This window comes from Anabrus simplex, chromosome X (genome assembly GCF_040414725.1).
Source record: "Anabrus simplex isolate iqAnaSimp1 chromosome X, ASM4041472v1, whole genome shotgun sequence".
Classification (NCBI taxonomy): Eukaryota; Metazoa; Arthropoda; class Insecta; order Orthoptera; family Tettigoniidae; genus Anabrus; species Anabrus simplex.
Genome location: NC_090279.1, coordinates 65,180,879 through 65,203,418, shown reverse-complemented (window position 1 = coordinate 65,203,418; position 22,540 = coordinate 65,180,879). Strand labels below are relative to the sequence as shown.

The window sequence follows — 22,540 nt, the reverse complement described above, 5'->3', positions numbered from 1 at the left end:
GCAAATTGTGCATCCTTTGAGCTGAATGGGGTGCTTGTTGCCATGAAAGAGCAACATTTTCTGAGACAAGACCAGAACGTTTTTGTTGGATGTCAACTCCAAGCTTCGTGAAGACCGTGCAGGACCTCTCATGTGTGACCACAGTGCATTGAGGCAGTCAGTCAACCAATACAACATCATTACAGTCCCAAAAGACTGTAGCCAAAACTTTGCCCACGGAGGCTGAGGTCTAACCGGGCAAGTTGGCCATGCGGTTAGGGCCACATGGCTGTGAGCTTGCATCTGGGAGATAGTCGGTTCGACCCCCACTGTCGACAGCCCTGAAGGTAGTTTTCCGTGGTTTCCCATTTTCATACCAGGTAAGTATTTGGGCTGTACCTTAATTGAGGCCACGGCTGCTTCCTTCCCGCTTCTAGGCCTTTGCTCTCCCATCGTCGACATAAGACCTATTTGTGTCAGTGCGATATAAAGTAAATTGTAAAAAAGAAGCTGAGGTGTTGGCCCTTTTTTTAAGGGCACGTTTGCCAGGTTTCTTCCATAGCATGCTTTGTGGTTTTGTTTCTAGAGTTGAATAATGCACTCTGCTTTCATCTCCAGTAACAATGCGGGAAAATATTTGATCTCCCTCTCTTTGAAGCATTTGCAGGAAAGCTCAGGCTACCTCGTTCTGTTGTTGCTTGTGAGCATCACTAAGCAAACGTGGGACTCATCTTGCAGAGACTTTTGAATACCGCAGGACATCCGACAATATCATTGCAATAGAGGACCGCCCAGTTTCCATGCCAGGAGGCAGTAGATTCATTATCTCACCGGTGCAGATGCGTTAATCTTTGTCCACCACGTTCCGAACTGCAACAGTGGCTGTATTGCCTGTAGCAGTAATGGGCTTGGCACTGCACTTGTCATCATGCACATCTTGCTCTCGTTCCAGGAACCATGAATGCCAGCATGCATCTTTCACTATAAACTCGCTCCAAATGGCGATGAATATTGGTAGCCATTTCATTTTTGCCATGAAAAAGCGAATAACAGAACAGAGTTTACAAGTGGACGCGCTTTTAAGTGGTAGCTCCATGGTAGCTGGTGCCGTACTGGTGAACGCAGAGCAACCACTTGCTGCTGAAGATCACGTTACCCCAGCCATACCCCAATGAAAGTTCCTACTGTACCAACTTAATTCTAAAACATGTGATCTGCAGAGAAAAAATAGGGAAACTTATTTATTGGATGACCTTCGTAGATCATGAACGAGCTTCTGAAACTGCAGATGTACACTCCAACACTGATGGTGTTCTCATCCCCACAGTTCTTCACAGAACACTGCATTACATCCTTGTAGTAGTAAAACATTTCATTTGTAGTTGCTTTATGTTTGACCTGCATCACATCTTTGCCTGGTCTATGACTGTGATAAGCCTGCTTCTTTCATGTTCATTGTTTTATTTTTACACTTGGAAGAATTGATATATGCTGTTTGAGACAGAACTGTCTCAATGCAGTATTTAGCCCCTGTGAGCTGGGCAAAACCAGATGATAGAATGTGATTAAAATGTTTCAAGGGAATTTGATCTGTCTGTGAACAAAATGTATGTTAAGAACATAGTATTAATATTTCTCACTGTATGGTGAAAGATTTAGAAGAGTTTTAATACTTGGATGTGATTCAAACAACCTCAATGATTTGATTGACATAAATGGATACATGAAAACTGTTAATATAATTTAGTGTTTATGTCTATGGCAGATTACCTTGAAAATTTTGTGCGGGATGGTCCCAGTTCCATCTCTGGTAGAATATCTTCTGATATGGCTACAATATTCTTCTCACTTTATATTTGGTTCTCAGTCTCATCCTTTCTCTGACATTAGGTTTGAGCAAGGATAATAACACCATTCTCAGTGCAGCCTTTGGTTTTGAAAATCCTCTGCTGGTAGAAATCTGCTTTAAATATTAGTGAAATTTTGAAAGTAACTGAATACTTCAAAGTAATAAATTATCATGTTCATTTGTTGGTGACAGTATTTGTAGATGTGTATTATGTACATAACTTATGTATCTTATTTTCCACAGGAAAATATTGAACATGTATCAGAAATGATACCTCTAAAAAAAGAAGCTAAATCAGAGTTAACAGAGCCAGGGCCAATGCAGGAAAACTCATTTGAGGTAATGTACATAATTTGATAAGACATTGTTAGGTATTGAAAATAGAAAATTGCTGAGCAGATATCAGTGGTTGACCCTTCATTTCAATGCATATGATTGATAGTCCTGCGGAAAGTATACTTTTTTATGAGATTGACTGTTTGCTTACCTAATTTTCACTTTCCTTCATGTTCTTTAATATCTTGCATTATGTATCACGCAGCAGTTGGGATAGATCCAAAGACCTCTACTGTATATCCTTTGGGACGTGGTATCATTGCTACTAATATTTTGACTTCGTAAATATTTTCAGACACGGAGTTGGTATAAGGAGCACTTTTTTGTTACTGTTCCTGGATATTTTACTAGTTGTTCCAAATGAAATACCTTTGTAATCTTGTTGATTATATTAATTATTGACTTCTAGATAATACAGTTATTTGTAGATACAAATTGCCGGTGATTGCTTGGTTACTGTCAGAATTCACTTACATACTACACACATTGTAGCCATATTGTGGCAAGTAAAAAACATTCTTATTCTTCTAATGTGGTCTGTGATGATACTAGTCTATGGTGACTTATGATATTACTTAAACTTGCTATGAATAAATGGGCACTTCAAGAGTGATATTGCCTTTCTGTTTCATATGTGTTTGTGAAAAGGCTTTGTATGTTCACCATTACTCACTGAACATTTGTTACATGAGTATATGTTGTAAGAGTGGTCCATTCTTTGTTGGTGAAGCTATAAGTATTCATCACTCTTCTAAGGTGATATATCAGACTGTTGACAGCTGCTTCTCGTTTTCCATCAAAGTTTAGTGCTGCAGGAGGGATGGAATGCCGTATCAGTTCCATGCCTGCAGTTGCAGGGAAGAGCTGGTTTTTTCTCAGGGTTGTTTTTCAGAAAGGCCTTGATTTCCTTAGCTGCTCTGAAGAAGTTCTTGCCATTATCACTGTAAATGTTCAGGGGGTGACCTCTATGAAAATAAGTCAACAAAGGGAGCGAGGAATGTAGTTGTTGTGAGATCAGGTATCATGTCTATGTAGAGAGACTTGGTAGCTAGGCAGTCTGGTCTTGTTTGATCTCACGCCAATGTTTATGAGAATTGGGCCAGCATAGTCTATTCTGGTGTTAAGAAACGGGTACATCTGAGATACATGCACACTTTGTGTATTTCGCGTTAATTGAACAGAAGTATCTGCATTCAACTTACGACTCTTGAGCCATAACTGTGCTACTTTACTGTCCCCCTTGCTGATGGGATCCAAAACTTGCCTCTCAGAGATGTGATTATGGGTTGTGTGCCAGGATGAAGTAGTTAAAGTTGCTCCACCATGATAATTACATTTGTGAGATGATGGTATGGATACAGGATGATCTAATGTTTCCTCCCCACTAGAATTAGGATATTTTTCAGTCTACCACCAACAAGAAGATGGCTTCCTGATCTATGAATGTGGTTATAATCTTAATATGATTTGATAGTTTCCTACCAAGCTCAATAGTTGCTGTCGCTTAAGTGCGGCCAGTATCCAGTATTCGGGAGATAGTAGGTTCGAACCCCACTGTCGGCAGCCCTGAAAATGGTTCTCCATGGTTTCCCATTTTCACACCAGTCAAATGCTGGGGCTGTACCTTAATTAAGGCCATGGCTGCTTCCTTCCCACTCCTAGCCCTTTCCTGTCCCATCGTTTCCGTAAGACCTATCTGTTAGGCATAGATATCAAGGATAATATAATGGAAAAACCACCTATTCAATACTTTCCACGTTTAATGTGGTTATTATCTACATGATTTTATGTAGACTTATTTGGTCAGGTACATGTTTCACCCATTATTTTGGGCATCTTCAGCCTGTAAACAACCTTTAGGTCAAGGTTTGGGACCTTTTTAACCAATATAAACATACCTATATATACACTATATACAACATATACATTATATACAATATATACAAACATAAGTTAATATAGTTAAGTTTTTTGGTCCTAATCTATCTAATATGGAAAATGTCCAAAACTAAAATGGATCTTCTTTTCGGTGAAGAGGATTGCATATCAGGGTTTATGTGACCCCTGTAACATATTAAGTTGTTGACGTATCGTGTCTGGTGACAGGATGTGTCGTCAACAATAAGTGGAGATTTGAACTGATTGTAGGTTGGTCAAGATTGAAAATATAAATTTAAATGTGTTTTAACTTGGCAGTTCTATTTTGGTTAACTTAAAATGTTCAAAACTAAAAATAAAATGAAACGGATCTTCTTTTTTGAGAAGGGGTTGTATTAAAACTGGAGCTTGTTTGACCCACGATTTTCATTTTCATGTTCTTGACGTAACTAATATTTAAATGTGTTGTCATGCACAAGTGGAGATTTAAAAGCCGATTGTTGTAGGTAGACTGGTCAAAAACGTTGTGAATGAAACTGTTAGCGTCTTGACTTTGGGTCTCATGTAACGTCAAGGAATTGACAAGAGTACAATATTTAGCTGTTTCATAGTTTTTGGCTGCTGCTTAATTGGAAAGAAACATCCTAGACACTTGATACAGTCTTGTGTGAAAATTGTTCCCGTTGATGTGTTGCTTGGTCTTTGGGAGGAATCTTAAGAATATCTGTAATGAAGTAGAAAAATAATTTTGAATTAAAAATTTTGAGCACGCGTTGTGATAAAATGTATTAAATTAACACCTCTTAACTGTAAAATGACTTACTTGTTCAGTTAATACTAGATGGACCTGTCTGTTCCGGCAGCGCCTGTCTTATCACCATTTCTACTCCTGGTGTTGTACTGGTGCGGTAATGGAGGGGTGGGGCATGGAGGGAGAGTGGGGGTAGGCTGGTCTATGGGCGTGTGTGCTGTTGCTGGAGGGGAGTTTCTAGAAGCAATATGGGCGGGTTTAACTTTTGGCATGATGGATGAAGTATTTGAGTGTGGAGATTTAAATAATTGAGGGATTTTGTTTTGATCTGAATTCACGATATTAATTAATCTAGGTGTTAATTCGTACAAAGGATTTTTAATTTCATTGACGTCGTTGAGATTTGTTATTTTTATTGTAGGTTTGGTCTAAAAAGATGTGTAGGTTTTCCAGTTCATTCATTAATTTCCCTTTACCTATGCTTCTAATGATGGTAAGATCTTTCTCTATGGATGTAAAGTGATGGCCCGTTTCTCTCATATGTTGGCTCATCGCTGAGTACTTATTGTGTTTTTGAGCGTTATAATGTTCCAGATATCTCGTGTTAAAGCTGCGGCCAGTCTGTCCGATATAAGAAAAATCACATTGTGTACATGTTAGTTTATATATGCCGGACCTTGAATAATGGTTGCTATTGTGATTGACCTTGTTGTGGTTAAAAAATATGTTTCGATTAGTGTTAACTGTCCTGAAGGCTATATTGATATTGTGCTTCTTTAAAGTATTTGCGATCTGATGGACGGCTGGGTTGTTATATGTAAATGTGGCGAAACTAGTTTTTTTAGGTTTTTCTGGGATGAGGTTAGTGGACAATTTAATTTTGATTTTATTAATCAAACGGTTGACCATATCTATTTTAAACCCGTTGAGTTGAGCAAGATTCCTTATGTACTTCAGTTCAATTTTTAAATTGTTGGGAGAAAGAGGAATTTTTAAAGCTCTATAAATTAAATTATAGAAAGAGGCTTGTTTTTGGGACTTGGGGTGTAGGGATGAATTCATAATAGTTAAGGGAGAGTGTGTAGGTTTCCTGTATATTCGAAAATCGAAGGTATTATGTCCGCGTTTAATAGTTAAGTCCAAAAAGTTTAATGAGTTCCTAACCTCATCCTCTTTAGTAAACTTAATATTGGGGTCAATTTTGTTTAGGGACTCCAAGATCTCGTCACTATTAGTGACATTTTTGTCGAAAATTATGCAGGTATCGTCTACAAATCTCAGCCATAAACATACGCCTTTTATTTGTGTTATAATTTTTGTGTGTTCTATTGTGTCCATATAAATGTCTGCTAAGATGCCAGAAAGAGGGTCGCCCATCGCTAAGCCTTTTTGTTGGTAAAACTTTCCATTGAAAGAGAAAAAGTTGTTGCTTAAGACAAAATTTAACACCTTCATGAATTCTTCAATTTCCATCTTACTAAGGCCGCTGTGTTTATTGATATTATCACTGATAATTCTTACAGTTTCTTTGGTAGGGATGTTTGGGTACATATTTACGACGTCATAGGAGCACATTGAGTGATTGGGGCGCAGCTTAAACTTGTTTAAAATTTCGCAAAAAGTGAATGAATTTTTTAAAGGGTGTTTATTATTGAATACGTAATGTTTTTTTTAGTAAGCCGTGAATGAATTTTGATACTTTATAGGTGGGGCTGTTTCTACAGTTTATGATAGGGCGTATTGGTATGTCCTTCTTATGAATCTTTGGTAAGGCTCTGGCTGTCGGAATACTAGGGTTCATGTTAAAAAGTTTTTGTTGTTCTTGTTCATTGAAAAGAAAGTTAGAACTTCTTATTAGAGTTTTTAGATTTCGCTGAATTCTCGTGGTTGGATCTTTGTTGACTATTGTGTATATTTTGTCCTTAAAAAAGTCTCCTGTTTTTTGAATGTATGTGTTTTGATCTAGGAGAACTGTGGATCCTCCTTTGTCCGCTTTTGTGACAATAATGTTGTTGTCGTCTATTTTCATTTTTACGTTCTGGATCAATTTTTTGTGGTCGAAATTTGAATATGCGTTTATTTCTTCCGCTAGTTTTGGTAGTTTCTCTTTTACCTCAAATCTGGTATCATTTTGTGTTTCTAAAGGGAGTTTAGAAATGTTAGCCTCGATCTCAGCTACTGTGTTGATAATATCCGTTTCTTTTTTCTTGCTAGGCCAGTTATGTTTTAAGCCTTTATTCAAGATCCCCATTTCTTCTTCAGAGAACTGTACGTCTGTCAAATTAACTACTGTGGGTGTATTGTTCTGTGAGGGAGCCGCTTTTTGCATGTCTGAACTACGTTTTGGTAATCGTGATTGGGATGCTTTTAATTGAGATAGTTTCTTGTCGAGAGTAACTTGCTTCCTATCCAATAAAGCAATCAGTTTATTGTCCACATGTAGTTGGAAAGAGTTCCATTCTAACGGATGTAAAGCCTGAGCTAACGCTAAATGAACTCTATATAACTGCAGATTTAAAAGCGACTTCTTTTTATATGACGCTTTAATTTCATTTCTTAACCAAATGTCGTTGACCTTGTTTTGAACTCTAATCAAACTTTGGTTAGATACGTTTTTTCGCTGTGTAGGTTTCAAAAATTTTGGGATCAATTTTAGTTCTAGACACTGTTTTAGAAAGGCTATTTCTTTAGTTAGTTTACAAATCTTGACCTTAAGGTTGAAGTACCTATTTAAAAGGTATTTTGCCTGGTTGGCTACCAAATTACAAGTAACAACTCTCATTATTGTTCCGTATTGAAGATGACGTTAGGCATAGATATCAAGGATAATCTCCACTTGTGCATGACAACACATTTAAATATTAGTTACGTCAAGAACATGAAAATGAAAATCGTGGGTCAAACAAGCTCCAGTTTTAATACAACCCCTTTCTCAAAAAAGAAGATCCGTTTCATTTTATTTTTAGTTTTGAACATTTTAAGTTAACCAGAATACAACTGCCAAGTTAAAACACATTTAAATTTATATTTTCAATCTTGACCAACCTACAATCAGTTCAAATCTCCACTTATTGTTGACGACACATCCTGTCACCAGACACGATACGTCAACAACTTAATATGTTACAGGGGTCACATAAACCCTGATATGCAATCCTCTTCACCGAAAAGAAGATCCATTTTAGTTTTGGACATTTTCCATATTAGATAGATTAGGACCAAAAAACTTAACTATATTAACTTATGTTTGTATATATTGTATATAATGTATATGTTGTATATAGTGTATATATAGGTATGTTTATATTGGTTAAAAAGGTCCCAAACCTTGACCTAAAGGTTGTTTACAGGCTGAAGATGCCCAAAATAATGGGTGAAACATGTACCTGACCAAATAAGTCTACATAAAATCATGTAGATAATAACCACATTAAACGTGGAAAATATTGAATAGGTGGTTTTTTCCATTAAATTATCCTTGATATCTATGCCTAACGTCATCTTCAATACGGAACAATAATGAGAGTTGTTACTTGTAATAGACCTATCTGTGTCGGTGCGGCGTAAAACAACTAGCAAAAAAAAAAGATAGTTTCCTACAGAACATTAATACAACATTTGATTGGATGGTTCAACTCCAGTATGAACAGCGGAATTGAATTTCACTCCATGGGTTGTTTATAACAATCTGAGATAAATCAAAAACAATATGCAGCTACTCTCTGTACCTTTTTTAATCTTGAAACTTTTGTTATGAATAAGTCATCATGCAAGTCTCTAAGAACCATTTGTGGCATTTTTTAATCTAGGAGAATAATTCGAACATCACGTTTTCATTTATTCCTACTCAAGGGATCTTGATTCAACCATCTAGGACTATGCCAACAAACGGTATTGTTGACGATTATGTTAATTTGTGGTCGTCTGGACACTAAGTCAGTGGGTTTCTCCTTGGACGGCACATGGGGCCACTCATTTGTATCTTTAGCAACTTCAAACTCGGAGCCTTTAATGTTTTCTGTGAGTAGTCTTGTCAAGAGAAAGGCTCCACAAATCTTAGAGTTTGAATTGAGAGTAAAAAAAAAATTTTTTTTAAAAGCTTTGCTACCTTACGTCTTACACAGAGCAACATTTCATTTCTAAACGATCTGACATACACACGTAAATGCTATTTGTTGAGCCCGCAATCAGATGATTATAGAGAACAGATGTTCTTGAGTGGATGGCTTTTCATGGTGTATGTAATTGAGACTTATGCCATTGTCAGTCTTGACTGAAGCGTTGAAATTAACAAGTGTTTTTGCTGTTTTACTTGAATGATTTATGACAGGGTAATGTGGAATTTAATAGTGATATTCTTCCTGCAGGTTTTCGCATTCCTTTCATGTTATCAAGTGATTTGAATTCTAACATGAATTTAATATATTCCTGGCAAAATTCTTATTTAATTTCAGTCTTTTTTTTTCCATGTACGAGTAGAGATTGATGAGGCATAGGTTTTACCTTGTCAAATCACTTCCACCGCATTTGTCATTTACCACTGCTTTCTTCTTGGCATTTGACATGTGCACACTGCTGCAGTAACGGGACTACAGTCAGCCGATTACCTTCATCAAACATGGATGACATCATCGGTTTTAGATTGTACACTCTACACACTTCATGGATGTTTTCGGTGTTTCTAGTGCCATGTGTCATGACTTTTCCTGTACCTCCCCTCTTCATGTGGTCTATATAAGTATTTGTCTTTACCTGTTACCTTGAGGCATTCTTTGGATGTTGAGAGAGGGCAACATCTTTGTGTTATGCTGGTGTAAATTTTCACACTGGTATGGGACTTATTATTGACCAGAAGGTATTGTAAACTGCACTTGATTCACAAGTGGGCTGATGACCGTAGATGTTAGGCCCCTTTAACAACAAGCATCATCATCATCATCATCATCATCATCATCATCAAGACCCTCGAGTGGTAATATTTGATTATGTCCATAAAGGTGCAGCTGTATGTCAGATTCCTTTATTTGGAAAGCTTTTAGAATTTATGTGAAAATGAACTTTCTGTGTGTCCATTCTCTCAAAAATTCTGGAATTCAAAATTTGTTTACATTTTTGAACTGCATAATAATCTTATCTTGAACTTGTTTACACTTATATTTGCTAGTCATTTCAATTCTTACTGTATGCCCAGATTTTGTCATTCAAAATCAAAATCTCTTTATTTGCAAATGAGGTGTCTACCTCGGTGGCAAATGGTACACTAAAATACATTATTGTCAAGCACTAAATTTTAAATTAACGAGAGAAGAAGAAAATTTTTCTAGAATACAATAATATACAACTTACGCTAACAACTTTTTTGTATTAAACACACAGCTCATCCTTAATAAATTTATATTGTTTACAAAATTCTACTTATAATATCAACTGTATACTTACAAACACAGTCACCTCATATACAATATGTGGAATTACTTCAAATAATACTATACAACCGGTATAAGATTAAAATTTACATTGCGTTTATTTACTTTTTTAAAAATCCATTTTGGAACCTAAGTAGCATAACGACCTGCTGCGTCTTAACCAGAGCCCTTTTTGCCACCACTTTTCAGAGTTCCTGGAGGGCCTTCACAGCTACCGTAGCGGTCCCAGTGCCCTCGAAGTCCCCACTGTACTTCACCCCTACAGGCAGTCCTCTACTTCGGCTGTCCAAAATCCATGGACCAGGGGATTGAATTAATTTTTTCATACACATTTTTTACCTACAATAGCCTGCACTGGTCGAATGCCCTCTAATATTTCATTTTTTTTTCCTGTTGCTGTTTATTCTCTTCTTGAATATCTGTACAGATTTTGGAAAAGGATCAAACACTACCCTGGTAAACTGTTCCACTCCTTCACACCCTTCCCAATGAATGAAAATTTACCTCAATCACTTTTGCTAAAATTCCTTCTAATTTTGTACTTGTGGTCAGTTCTGCCGATATAATTATTTTTCAACTGAAGCCTCTCACGGATATCTCCCCATGCTTCTTCTCTTGTATAGGCTCTATATAATCCTATAAGTCTAGTTTTCTCCCTTCTCTTACTTAAAGTTTCCCATCCAAGTTCCTCTAACAATCTGATACACTACTGTTTCTCCTAAAATCTCCTGTTACAAATCTTGCCGCTTTCCTCTGCACACTGTCTATTTCTTTTATTAGGTATTCTTGGTGAGGATCCCAAACACTGTTAGCATATTCCAATAATGGATGAACCATACTTAAGTAACGTTTTTCTTTTAATTCTTTGTTGCATTCTTTAAGTAGCCTCATTATGATATGTAACAATCTGTATGCTCTCCCAACAATGTCATCAATATGATCCTTCCAGTGCAAATTACTTTCAAATCTCACACCTAAGTATTTGCACTTCCCATCTTTTTGGATAACTACCTCATCCGAAGTATATTCAAATTCAGTTCTAAAGCTCCTGTTTGTAAATGTTGAACAGTTGATTTGTCTCCATTAACCATCATATTATTTTCTTCAACCCATTGTTGGATACTCTCAAGGACCCTTTGTAATTCTGAACAATCCTCAATGTTATTTATTTCCCTATAAACAATTATGTCATCTGCATACAATCTTATTTTTGATGTTATATTGTTCCCTAAATCATTTGTGTATATTAAAAAAAGTAACGGACCGATTATACTACCCTGTGCAATTCCCTTCCAAACTTTCTCTTCCTGTGATATATTATTTCCTACTTTGACTTTCTGAACCCTCGAATTTAGAAATGTTCTTATCCAACGTATAACCCGTACGTCCAATCCTATTCCCTCCAATTTATTTAATAATATTCCATGTTCCACTCTATCGAAGGCTTTGGAAAGATCTATGGCTATGCAATCCAACTGGCCTCCTGAATCCAACTAATCTGATATGCCGTGCTGAAATCCCACCAGTTGTGCCTCACAAGAAAATTTCTTTCTAAATCCATACTGACTCCTCATGAACCAATTTTTATCATCACATATCCCTCTGATGTACTTTGCTATTAAACTCTCCAGTATTTTACAAACTATACTGGTCAGGCTGATGGGTTTGTAGTTCTCTGGTTTCCTTTTATCACCCTTTCCTTTATAAATTGCTATTGTTATAGATTCCTTCCATTCTTTTGGTATTACACTATTATTTATGACATAGTCAAAGAGAAATTTTAAATAAGGCACTATGTACCACCCCATTGTCTTTAATACCTCAACAGTAATTTGATCACTTCCTGCTGCTTTTCCTTGCTGAAGCAATTGGATTTCTATGAAAATATCTTCATTTGTGAATGAGAAGCTTTTTGTTTCCCTATGAATCTCTCCCTCTCTCTCTATCTTCTGTTACGGTTTCCAATTCCTGACAATCTTCTACTGAATCTCTGAATTCCCTACTAAATAGATTTGCTTTCTCAGCATCTGTTAAATATTGTTCACCCCCTTCTCCCACCATTGTAGGAATTTGGATTCCATTTCCTTTTTGATTCCTAATATATGAATACAGCTTTTTCCATTTCCCTTTGTGGTCATTACCCTCTTGAAGTATGCCATTCATATATTTCTCTTTTGCTTCCTTTTTCACTCTATTCAGTTCCCTCATTAGCTGTTTTCTAGTTTCTCTATTCTCCCTACCCTCTTTCATTTTCCTGTTTACTATTTTACATTTTCTTTTTAATTTTCTTATTTCTCTTGTATAATAAGCAGGGTCTGAGGTCATTTTACCCTTCTCAACAGGTACAAATCTCTTCTCTCCTTCCCAAATGATTTCTTTAAATGTAGCCCAAAGTGTATCCACATTACTCCCTTCACTTATCCAACAAATGAATTGTGATTTAAGGTAAGTCCCAAATTCATCAACTTTACTTTTTCTGTACAATTTCTTCTTGTCTTGTGTGACCCTCTTATTAAGCATTTTTGGTACAAGTCCTACATCCATTATTACAGCCTTATGGTTACCTATTCCTTCAATTACCTCAGTTTTATCAACAATTTCCCATGGTTTAACCAAGAACACATCTAGCAAGTTATTGAGACGGGTCGGTTCTTGTACTACTTGTGTGAATCCTTCCTCCCAAATTAACTTATTTGCCAGTTTCTGTTCATGGGCTTCACTTGCAGCTCCATTACATTCAACTTCAGGCAAGTTTAGATCTCCCCCAATTATTACCATATCATTATCATCGTTTTTATGAGTATAATCTATTATTTTCTCAAATATTTCTATGTACCTTTCCTCTCTTCCAGGCCTATATGTTCCTATAATTCCCACCTCCTTCATATTATCACAAATTTTATCCCTAATATTTCATCCCTTTCATCAGTAAACCATTAATGTGAACAATAAGTTTCCTTCACCAGACTGAATACCCCCCTCCCATTTTATCTCCTCGGTCTCTACGATAGACTGTATAACCTTCTGGAAATACTTCTCTATTATCTAGCCCTTCTCTCAACCACAATTCCACCCTGTTACCACATCAGTCTCGTAAGATTCCATCAATGTACCGAATTTTAGTTGTTTATTTACTACACTCTGACAGTTTACCAAGAGCAATTTCAGACCCCCTTCCTCCCTAAAACTTGACTGTTGCAATTGGGTAACATTTGACTCATGAGTTGAGAATGTCCCTGGAACCCAGATCCTTGTACATAGATCTTGATTTAAGGATCTGGGTTTTCTGGCAAGTTTCCCTGTAAGTGCCAATTCAGTGGTATGGGTTTTCTTAAGTGCAGATTAGTTTGCAAATCTCTGTTGATAATTGTAGCAATTTGTCTACATAGAGTTGCTTTTCCATTACCATTCAGATGTAACCCATGCCTAGTGAACATTTGCCTGCCAAAACCTAAAGTATCTACTACATAGACATTTCTAAAACTCTTACATAATCTCTTGATTATTATATTTACATCATGTAGAGCTTTGTTCACACACAAGTCCTCTAAAAGGTCATACCTGGGTGGCACATTAACTACAATTACTTTTGAGTCAGGTAGTGTGTAAATCTTACCTCTGAGCATCGTAATTAGTCCTCACCTTCATTTGCAACAATGTCATTTGTACCACTCACAATCACCACATAATTGTCCTTTTCTAACACAGGATCACAACTTGAAAGGATGTTTTATTAGACCTAAAACCTCAGTTTCTGGATTCTGCAGCTCATCCTTGATGCCTTCTGCCATACCCCAACCTCGACTGTCTGCGTAGAGATGAATTTTTGGCGATTTTGATTTTTGGTTGGTTTTCTTCTTCTGTAGGTTACCTCCACTGGATTTAAAATTATTCGGAAAATTTGATGTGTCTTCTTCTGGAACTTGTTGCAAACACTGAAATCTATTTTGGCACTGCAAAGAGTTTTTTCCCAGTTTTAAGTTGTACGTAGTTTGTCCCATATGTTTAACATTAGGCCTAAAATGCCTATGTGTCACTTCCATCCACGGCGATCTTTCTTCTCCAATGTCTTCTTTATCTTCCAGTTTCTTTATTCTGTCTTTTAAGCTTTCATTTTCAAGTTTTAGAGCACATAAGTCTTCTTGTAGCACTCCTAAAATCTTAAGTAAAGTTTCTTAAGTCTCTCTTTCTTGTTGTTCTGCCTCACTATGAGTTTGTTTACACTCGGGACACAGCCACACACTTTCTTCAATATCAGTCCTATTTACAATATTTGCACAACCAAAATGGTACCATTCATCACACTTACGACACAGAATCCCATTTTTTACTACTCTTCTGCATTTACCACATTTTTCACTGCATCTTACACCATTATCCACCACGGATATCACAGACTCACACACAGTAGTCGCCATCTTGTCAGATGTCAGATGAAAATGTTACATAATGTTCCTTTATTTCTCATTGTATAGTTGGTTAGGAAATGTCTGTTCTGTTTAATGAAACTAATTGTAAATGTTAGTGACACTCTCACTGATCTTTTTAGTATTTCCTTTGTGTTTGATTGTGAATTACCTTTAGATATTTTTTTGTGTTGTACTATTTGTAAGTTGTTGTGCCTTGTCTTTCAATACATCTGAAGTGGCCAGTTCTTGTTCATGCGCTAGTGTCCTTGTATTTTCCTGACTGCTTGTGCATTATTTATATCTTACCCCTGTTTACAATCCATAGTATAGCCTTTCTTGGCCAGCACGTGCATATGTCTCTTTGACGTTCGCCTTTTATCTTTTGTATGTAATTATACTAACCTGTCCATCAGAGATTCATCTCAATTTTGTGTTTTGGAAAACTGGTTAGTTTTTATGAGTTTTCTGATCCATTATTAAATGGTGTATGAAAATTTGAGTTCCTGGGAATAGGTCCATTTGAGGAGTATGATAAATGGGATCAGCAAGTGTTAAGTCTCTAGGAATGTTCCAGTAGGAAATTGTCATTGTTGAAATTATGGTTCTTTTTCAGAAACTCACTAACCAGGGTGAAGTCAGTGAAGAAATTGTCTGTAGTGACGTTTCTCCCTGTTCCTTCAATATCTTTGACAAGTTTCAGTACCACATTCCTTACATGGTTCACTTCTCTCTCTGTTTACTGGTGTAGCGTTGTCAACTGCAGCAGTGCACACATAAAACGTGTCCAAATCTGAGAGGAGCCATAATTTTATTCCATATTTTCCTCTTGGTTTGGTAGATAAATACTGCTTAAAGAGGCATTTTCCCTTAAAGGAAACCAGCCTGTTCATCCACAGTAGTATTTTCATATGGAACAAACACTTTAGGTAGTTGTGAAACGAACATGCCATGAACATCCCCTATTGCTGTTAACTTGCCATTACATCTATGGGCTAGTCTGCCTTCCTTATTATCGAAACTCAAAACTGGGTTATTATTTGGAAACGTTGAAGAGATATTGTAGCTCGAAGGATAGGGTGACCGTCTGCTTCATTCGATACTTCTCAAAGTGATTTGCCCACTGATTTGTAGACTCCAGCCAGCGAAATCAAGCCTGCAAATATAGATAACTGCATGTTATTGTTGGTTGTGATTATTAGCTGTTAACAAAAGACAAGAAACTACTATTGTTTCTAAATTGTATAAATCGTACATATCTAGAAATGCTTTAAACTCTATCAAAAATGGGCTTGTAGCTTTCCCTTTATCTCAAAAAACTCTCTTCATTTCAAAATTTGTTTCCCATAAAGTGGTTTCCAGCATTTTATCAATGATGAATAACTTCATTGCCAACATCTGGGAATCACTTGTCCTCTGAAGAGGATCCAGGTGCAATTCTCATTATGTTACGCAATCTAGAATACGCATAATTGAAATTTACATTTCTCTGAAGTATTATTAATATAAACAACTGAAATATTGATGAACATACAGGCCTATAGATATAGATCCATGATGTAAATGAAGCAATAGCATAGTTCATATTACAGTGCAACCCCAGTTTTGAGTGACCTCGATTTAGCATAAACCCGCATTTAATGGAAGAAATTTCCAGTCCTGAAAAATTATTCCATAAGAGCAATGCTATTTTGTATGCAATTTCGCATAATTCAAAATACTGTAGGGCAAAACTCGCATTTAGCATTAAGGAAATGTTGAAATTTTCCTACATTTGTATTCATTTTGGTTATGGGACATTAAGGACCTGTGCAAAAGACGTCCTAAGCTTGCTAAGGATGATTCAAGGCAGAAGAGGAATTTAGAGCATGGGCACTTAGAGCTAAAATGGGATGTCAGACTCTGATTGACATCTGTTTGGGCTCGATGTAGTAGAAGAGAACCCCCGTTTTAATGACAATGTTATTATAACCTATGAAAATTTCTATATTAATCTGTGAAAAATCCTTTAGTTACAATACAAAGGGAATATTTTTACCGTTTCATCCGTTATCACAGGCAAATTCATGCATGTTAGTTTTTATCTGTTATCAGTATTCTTACACTCTACTCCAGCGTTTATATTGAATGTGATCAATCGTCTTCCGTATCGATTCATTGCTACACATGGGTGAATTGATCTTGAGGTCTTCTCACAACTCAGACTGGTGTATTAAAAATTGGGATAACATATTTTTGCAATAAGTGCAATGACAGCACTTGTTAACTCCTTAGAAATAAAAGATTGCTTAATTTTAATACTATTTACTGAAATAAAATAAGAATGTGATACCTCTTAAGATACAATGGTGTGCATAACTAATTTCAGAGGCTAGGTTATGTAATTTTGCAACTTGTTAAATTTCAGAATTGCTGTTCCCACGTAAATTTATAGTAAAATTGTTATTATTCTACAGGGAGCTTGAAATTAATTTTTATAATATGTGTGCGGTAAGCCTAGGTTACAAAGAAACAATAACAGTAAAAATATCCACCTATTTGATACTTACATTTGCATTAAGCAGATCAATTAATCATACACAGTACATGTTTCATTCCATTTTGGAACATCTTCAGCTGTATTAAATTGCTTAAGTGAAAACACTAAATATTTTTCTTTTAAAGAACATCTCAAACAGGTATCTTGTTTTTCTTAAAATATACGTAAATTTAAAATCGGAAATAAATTAAAACCAATGTGGATGGTTGAATGGGCTAGAAGGCTGCATTAGCCATCACTCCTCCAAGGACACAGTAGGTTTTATCAACAACAAAATTACAGGGAATCTTTTTTATTAATAGTAAAAGAGCAATCAGCTTCAGGGATCTGAACTAACTGAATTCAAGAGATGGTCTTGTAAATTTAAAACAAATACCAATCACCTTGGAAGGAGAAAACAAAGAGAACACCTAGTAATATCAAGAACAGGACAAAGAAAAGTTATTTTTTCCAAAGACTTTCTATTTGAAGAGAAGCAGAATATTTTAGCGATAAAAGTGCTGGAAAAGTTTTTTACAACATTTGTTCAAATGAATAGATTTAAAAATTTCAAAATAGGCTAACCATAAGCAGATCCACTTCCCTCTCATTTCACCACCCCAGTCAACAATCCGCATTGATTTTAATTTATTTAAAATTTTAAATTTACGTAGATGTTAAGAAAAACAAGGTACCTGTTTGAGATGTTCTTAACCCTGACAGTAACACCATACGTTTTTCTGACGTGTTGTGCGAATGAATGCCATCTATTCCTCTTAAGGAGGGGAGAGTTATCCCCTCCACCACCTCTATTCCTTGTTCATTCCGTCTGGTAAATTTAATGTAACTTTAAATAATAGGCTTTGAGTGACACGTCTTCGAAACGTGTGGTGTAACTAAAGCGATATTTATGGACGTGTTACTGTCAGGGTTAAAAGGATAAATACTTAGTGTTTTCACCTAAGCAATGTAATACAGCTGAAGATGTTCCAATATGGAATGAAACATGTACTGTGTATGTTTAATTGATTTGCTTAATGGAAATATAAGTATCAAATCGGTGGAAATTTTTACTGTTACTGTTTCTTAGTGAATAGGATTTGATACGGGAAATGAAGCTGATTTCTGGCAATTGAAACCTAGGTTAGGTGATGCCATTTGAAATAGGAAACTGGCAATGTTTGCAACAATCCTCTGGACTGATGCTATTACAATTCTTAAGAAGGAAATGTAATAAGCATGTTCAGTCTATTGGAATTAGAAAATACATGCTAATGAGTCAGCCACTGCTTGGAAAATATCTGCAATAACATTTAAACAAACTGATTGCTGTTCTGTACTAATTTTAATGGGTTTTGTGTGAGTTTGGTACCTTTCCTGACTCTCATGAAAAATCATGGATAACCTTATAAGGAAAACCTTATTTGTCAAAAAATTTGTGTAAATGAAGCACAAACTGTAAGTATAGTGCAGTGTATAAGGTGGATATCTCCTTCTTTTATTGCTGTCATTGTGTAAATAACATATGATGGCACAATTTATGTTAACCCCATTTAACAATAAAAATTCAGGTCCCTGTAAAAACATTAAATAGGGGTTCTGCTGTATATATTGAATGTACCTTACATGTGATTGTCAATATGGTTGTTTTCTCCATTCTGTCCCATTTTGAGATATGTACACTTCTTGTTGTACAGAGTCAATCTCATCTTGTAGTTCATAATCAGATACTTGGAGCTCGTCATTTTCTTCTCCCTCCAGAGAGACATGATCTCCATCATCAGTTTTTTGGAAAACACAAAATCAGGATAGCCAATGCATCATCAGCTTCGTCTTCATGTTTACTCTCACTAATTTCATACAATATATTTCAGATAGATTTCTCGTTAACCACTGATGACCAGCCATATTTGATCACAGAAACAATGCAGCACTCCCTAGTCTTGGAGGTAGTGGAACATTGTTTGTGTAGTGACCAGTAGGCCAGCATTGAAACTAATGGATATGTCCATTTGAACCATTCATCATATATGAAATTTTTTGAACTGGTAGTGTAGTCAGCAACTGAAAATTATTTTTAAATAACGTCGATATCTACGAAAGGAGATGAACAAATACAAAAGTTTTTTGGCATATACAGTCCATATTTTATCAGTTACAAGCAATTGAATATTAAATCTGGGTCGATGCAACCCATTCGGATTACAAGGATTAAATGGCGTAGAGACGAGCCCTAATGAACATGTCGAGATGCTGATAATAATGTCTAACTTCATTATAATGCTACAAGTGAGGCAGAGCTTATTTGTACATTCAAGGATGTGCTTTGCATACTCCAATACATTCAGGTTAGGGCAGTGGTAGTGGTTATGAATCAAGTTCTACAGTATGGTGATATTTGGTTCAATCATGGCAATGTTTTCTTTGTCTAAATTTTCAGGGACAAGTTGATAGTTTGAAACTTTTTGATTCCAGTTAGGCCTTAATTTTTAGTGATCTTATTTTAGAAAATGCCCTTGAAGTATAGTCTCAACCTTATGTCTCCATCGAAACTTGGTATTTTAATTTTTGAAAGGTAGGCCTTTGTCTGTTTGACCAATTCTCTTGATTTAAATAAATGTTTGCTTCAGTTTCGTTGTTATTAGCTACTGGTTATAGGGAGGTTATCATTTTTGATTCCATCTGAGCTCTTAATATTCATATACCTAGATTTCCTTTCTACAAAGGTTCCCTTGTGCACCCTACGGGTCAAGGTGACCACAGTATTTTCCCAACTAGTCAGTTACATATCTCAGGGTATTCATGCCTCCAGAAAAACGGTTAATTTTTCTATGTTTTGGTTTAACGTGTGTTCAAAGAGAAAGTAACGGCATCATACGCGGTTCAGAATTACGTAATTCAACGCTCAGTAGTGGATTTTGCGAACATAAACATCAGTCAACCTTTCGAAAAACACATCCGCATAACGAGAACCTTACTCACTAAGTACAACTACTGACTACCATTATAAACGAAAACTCATTCCATTCTATAAAAATTAATCAAGAAACACATTTATTAAACTATCAAGATTCGCGAAAGTAATGGTTAATGTCAAATATTGCTCATAATCTTCCAATTATCAACCTAATAAATAAATATTTTAATTACTGAATCAAATATTCTAGGTCAGCGCTGCCTTACTCCTAAATTAAGTTTACATGTCTTAACATTCTGGGTCGCGTATTCCTGAAATGAATTATTGTTTTGTTTCATCTTCCTATTAAAATTTACATCTGGTCACTTAAGTCTTCAAACCACGGTCAAGATTCGGTATATCAATAAGTTATTCCATCACTCACGGTGTTAATTATACACCCTCATCAAAAATACAACCATAACATTGTTCAAGTTATCGCGGAAATGAACTGAATTTCAATAAAGTGTCCTGAATACAAATATCAGTGACCTAAGTTACATTGAAAATTATCTGAGTTCGTTGGTGCAGACTACAGTGAAGAAAATGAAATATTGAATGACGCACTAAGTTTCTCGGTCCGATTGCCATTTAAATTACGGCTCCTAACTAAATATTCGCTCTAATAATATTTCAGATTAATAAAACATCGATGATATCCTACGTAAATCTCAAATAATTTCCCTACTCTAGCTAGATAATTTCTTATGTATCGTATTCCAGTTCAATATACACATAGCCAATAAACATTTTTCATATATAGATGTGCAAATGCCTACATAAAGATATTTCAACACTACATTATCATACTAGTTGCATACAAGTTTGATCTTCCACGCAATTACCATTCATTCAGAATATGATACAATCATGTATTCATTTACCCATCACCGGTTGTTATTATTGTCAAACCACTTTCACACTTCATTAAAATATGCGTAATTTTATTGTCCATACCTTGCTATAGTTCCTCCCTGGGGCATCCTTATATTCCGTAGTCGCTTTACATGTGCTCCTATATCGCACATTATATATATCATATACGTTTTACTCCCTGTTAATCTGCGCAATATATCATTTAAAATATCGTATATACTTCCATTATTTCATTATTAACCTTCAATTCAACCCATATTTAATTCATTTAACATCTATAATTACCGCGTTTAACCTCCAATATTAATTAAACACAACGATACGTATCACTCCAATAGCGCAGAATTCGTTCCTCAAAACGCATTTTGTCATACAATTCAATATATAACCCCAAATTCAGTATCTATTCTTTCAATATATTCACACAGCAAAGAGTATAGTAATTTAACTTAACCAATTCAAACATGCATCCCCCTGTGACGTAACTGGGTTTGACTGGTATTAAATCACTCATGGATCTTTCTAACTAACCGGGATGCTTTGAAAACAGCTGTTACACTATGTCACATTTTAAATCGTATTCCTTTATCCTTGGATAAGATAATGTAGTAAACACGTTACCATTCTCTCACGAGATATCGTCTTAAATATTTCACACTGCGCTTTCTTATATTCACTGCATACTTAATTATCTCACGCTTAGGCTATTCAGATCTATTGCATATACTGGTAATACTCTACATAAGAAATTATACTACTTAATACTATTACTTAGCTCGCCATTCAATATCTCGGGCCTTAGTTGCTCTTCGGTCTGGTCGCAGGCCTTGGATTGGGAACTGGGCAGGATCTCCACCACTGGTATCTCAAGTAGAGTGGCCTCCTCCACACGGGTCGGGTGGTTTTAACAGCAAGGATGACATCTCCCTCCAGGTTTGTCTATGCCGATTTAGCAAGCCATCATCTGTTCAGGAAGACAGTAGACAGTATGTGTCGATTCTGGAGAATATGAATTCATCATGGTTCTGCGTAGTATAAATATATTTTTTACAGTGATTGCTTCTTTATTCAGGCTGACCTTGCTATTATTCCACTTAATATAGCTCAACCTCGAGCTCTCACGTCTCAATCCACTTCTTGTTTCCAAACGACTTTGCGTCTAAGTATTTGGACGGACTTTTCAAAACTTCTGGATTTTATTCCCTCTTTATGGTATTTCAGCGTTTTTCTCTTCGTTTCGTTCAATATTTTCGTCCTCTCAGCTTAAAATTTCACGTTAGATATTGCAAATCTTGCTTTTTTTTGAGAGCGATGTTCGGGATATCTTGTCCTTCCCACGTCAATTTTTTAATTCAGTTTTTTTAATAATCTGTTTGATCCTTCTTATTTTTTAAAAAAACAATTCTATCGATTCTACACCATTGTACACCGCCTTCATAGTGGTAGGTTTAAGTTAGTCATGGCCTTCTAGCATACATCAATATCGATACCCTATTACACATTTCTTTGCCTTGGCTGGCCTCTACCTTCCGTAGGCGCCATTTTTAATACGTCCAGTAAATGCA

At 35.9% G+C, this 22,540-nt stretch overlaps 1 protein-coding gene across 2 annotated transcripts in view; it reads left to right on the top strand.

Annotated features, from left to right (window-relative positions):
- Positions 1–22,540, top strand: part of LOC136886535 (uncharacterized) — a 101,590-nt gene that overhangs the window by 10,648 nt on the left and 68,402 nt on the right. For both annotated transcript variants that reach the window (XM_068230608.1, XM_068230607.1), the window contains exon 3: positions 2,072–2,167. In XM_068230608.1, coding sequence (XP_068086709.1) covers positions 2,072–2,167 — 96 coding nt within the window. The remainder of the gene's footprint in view (positions 1–2,071; positions 2,168–22,540) is intronic.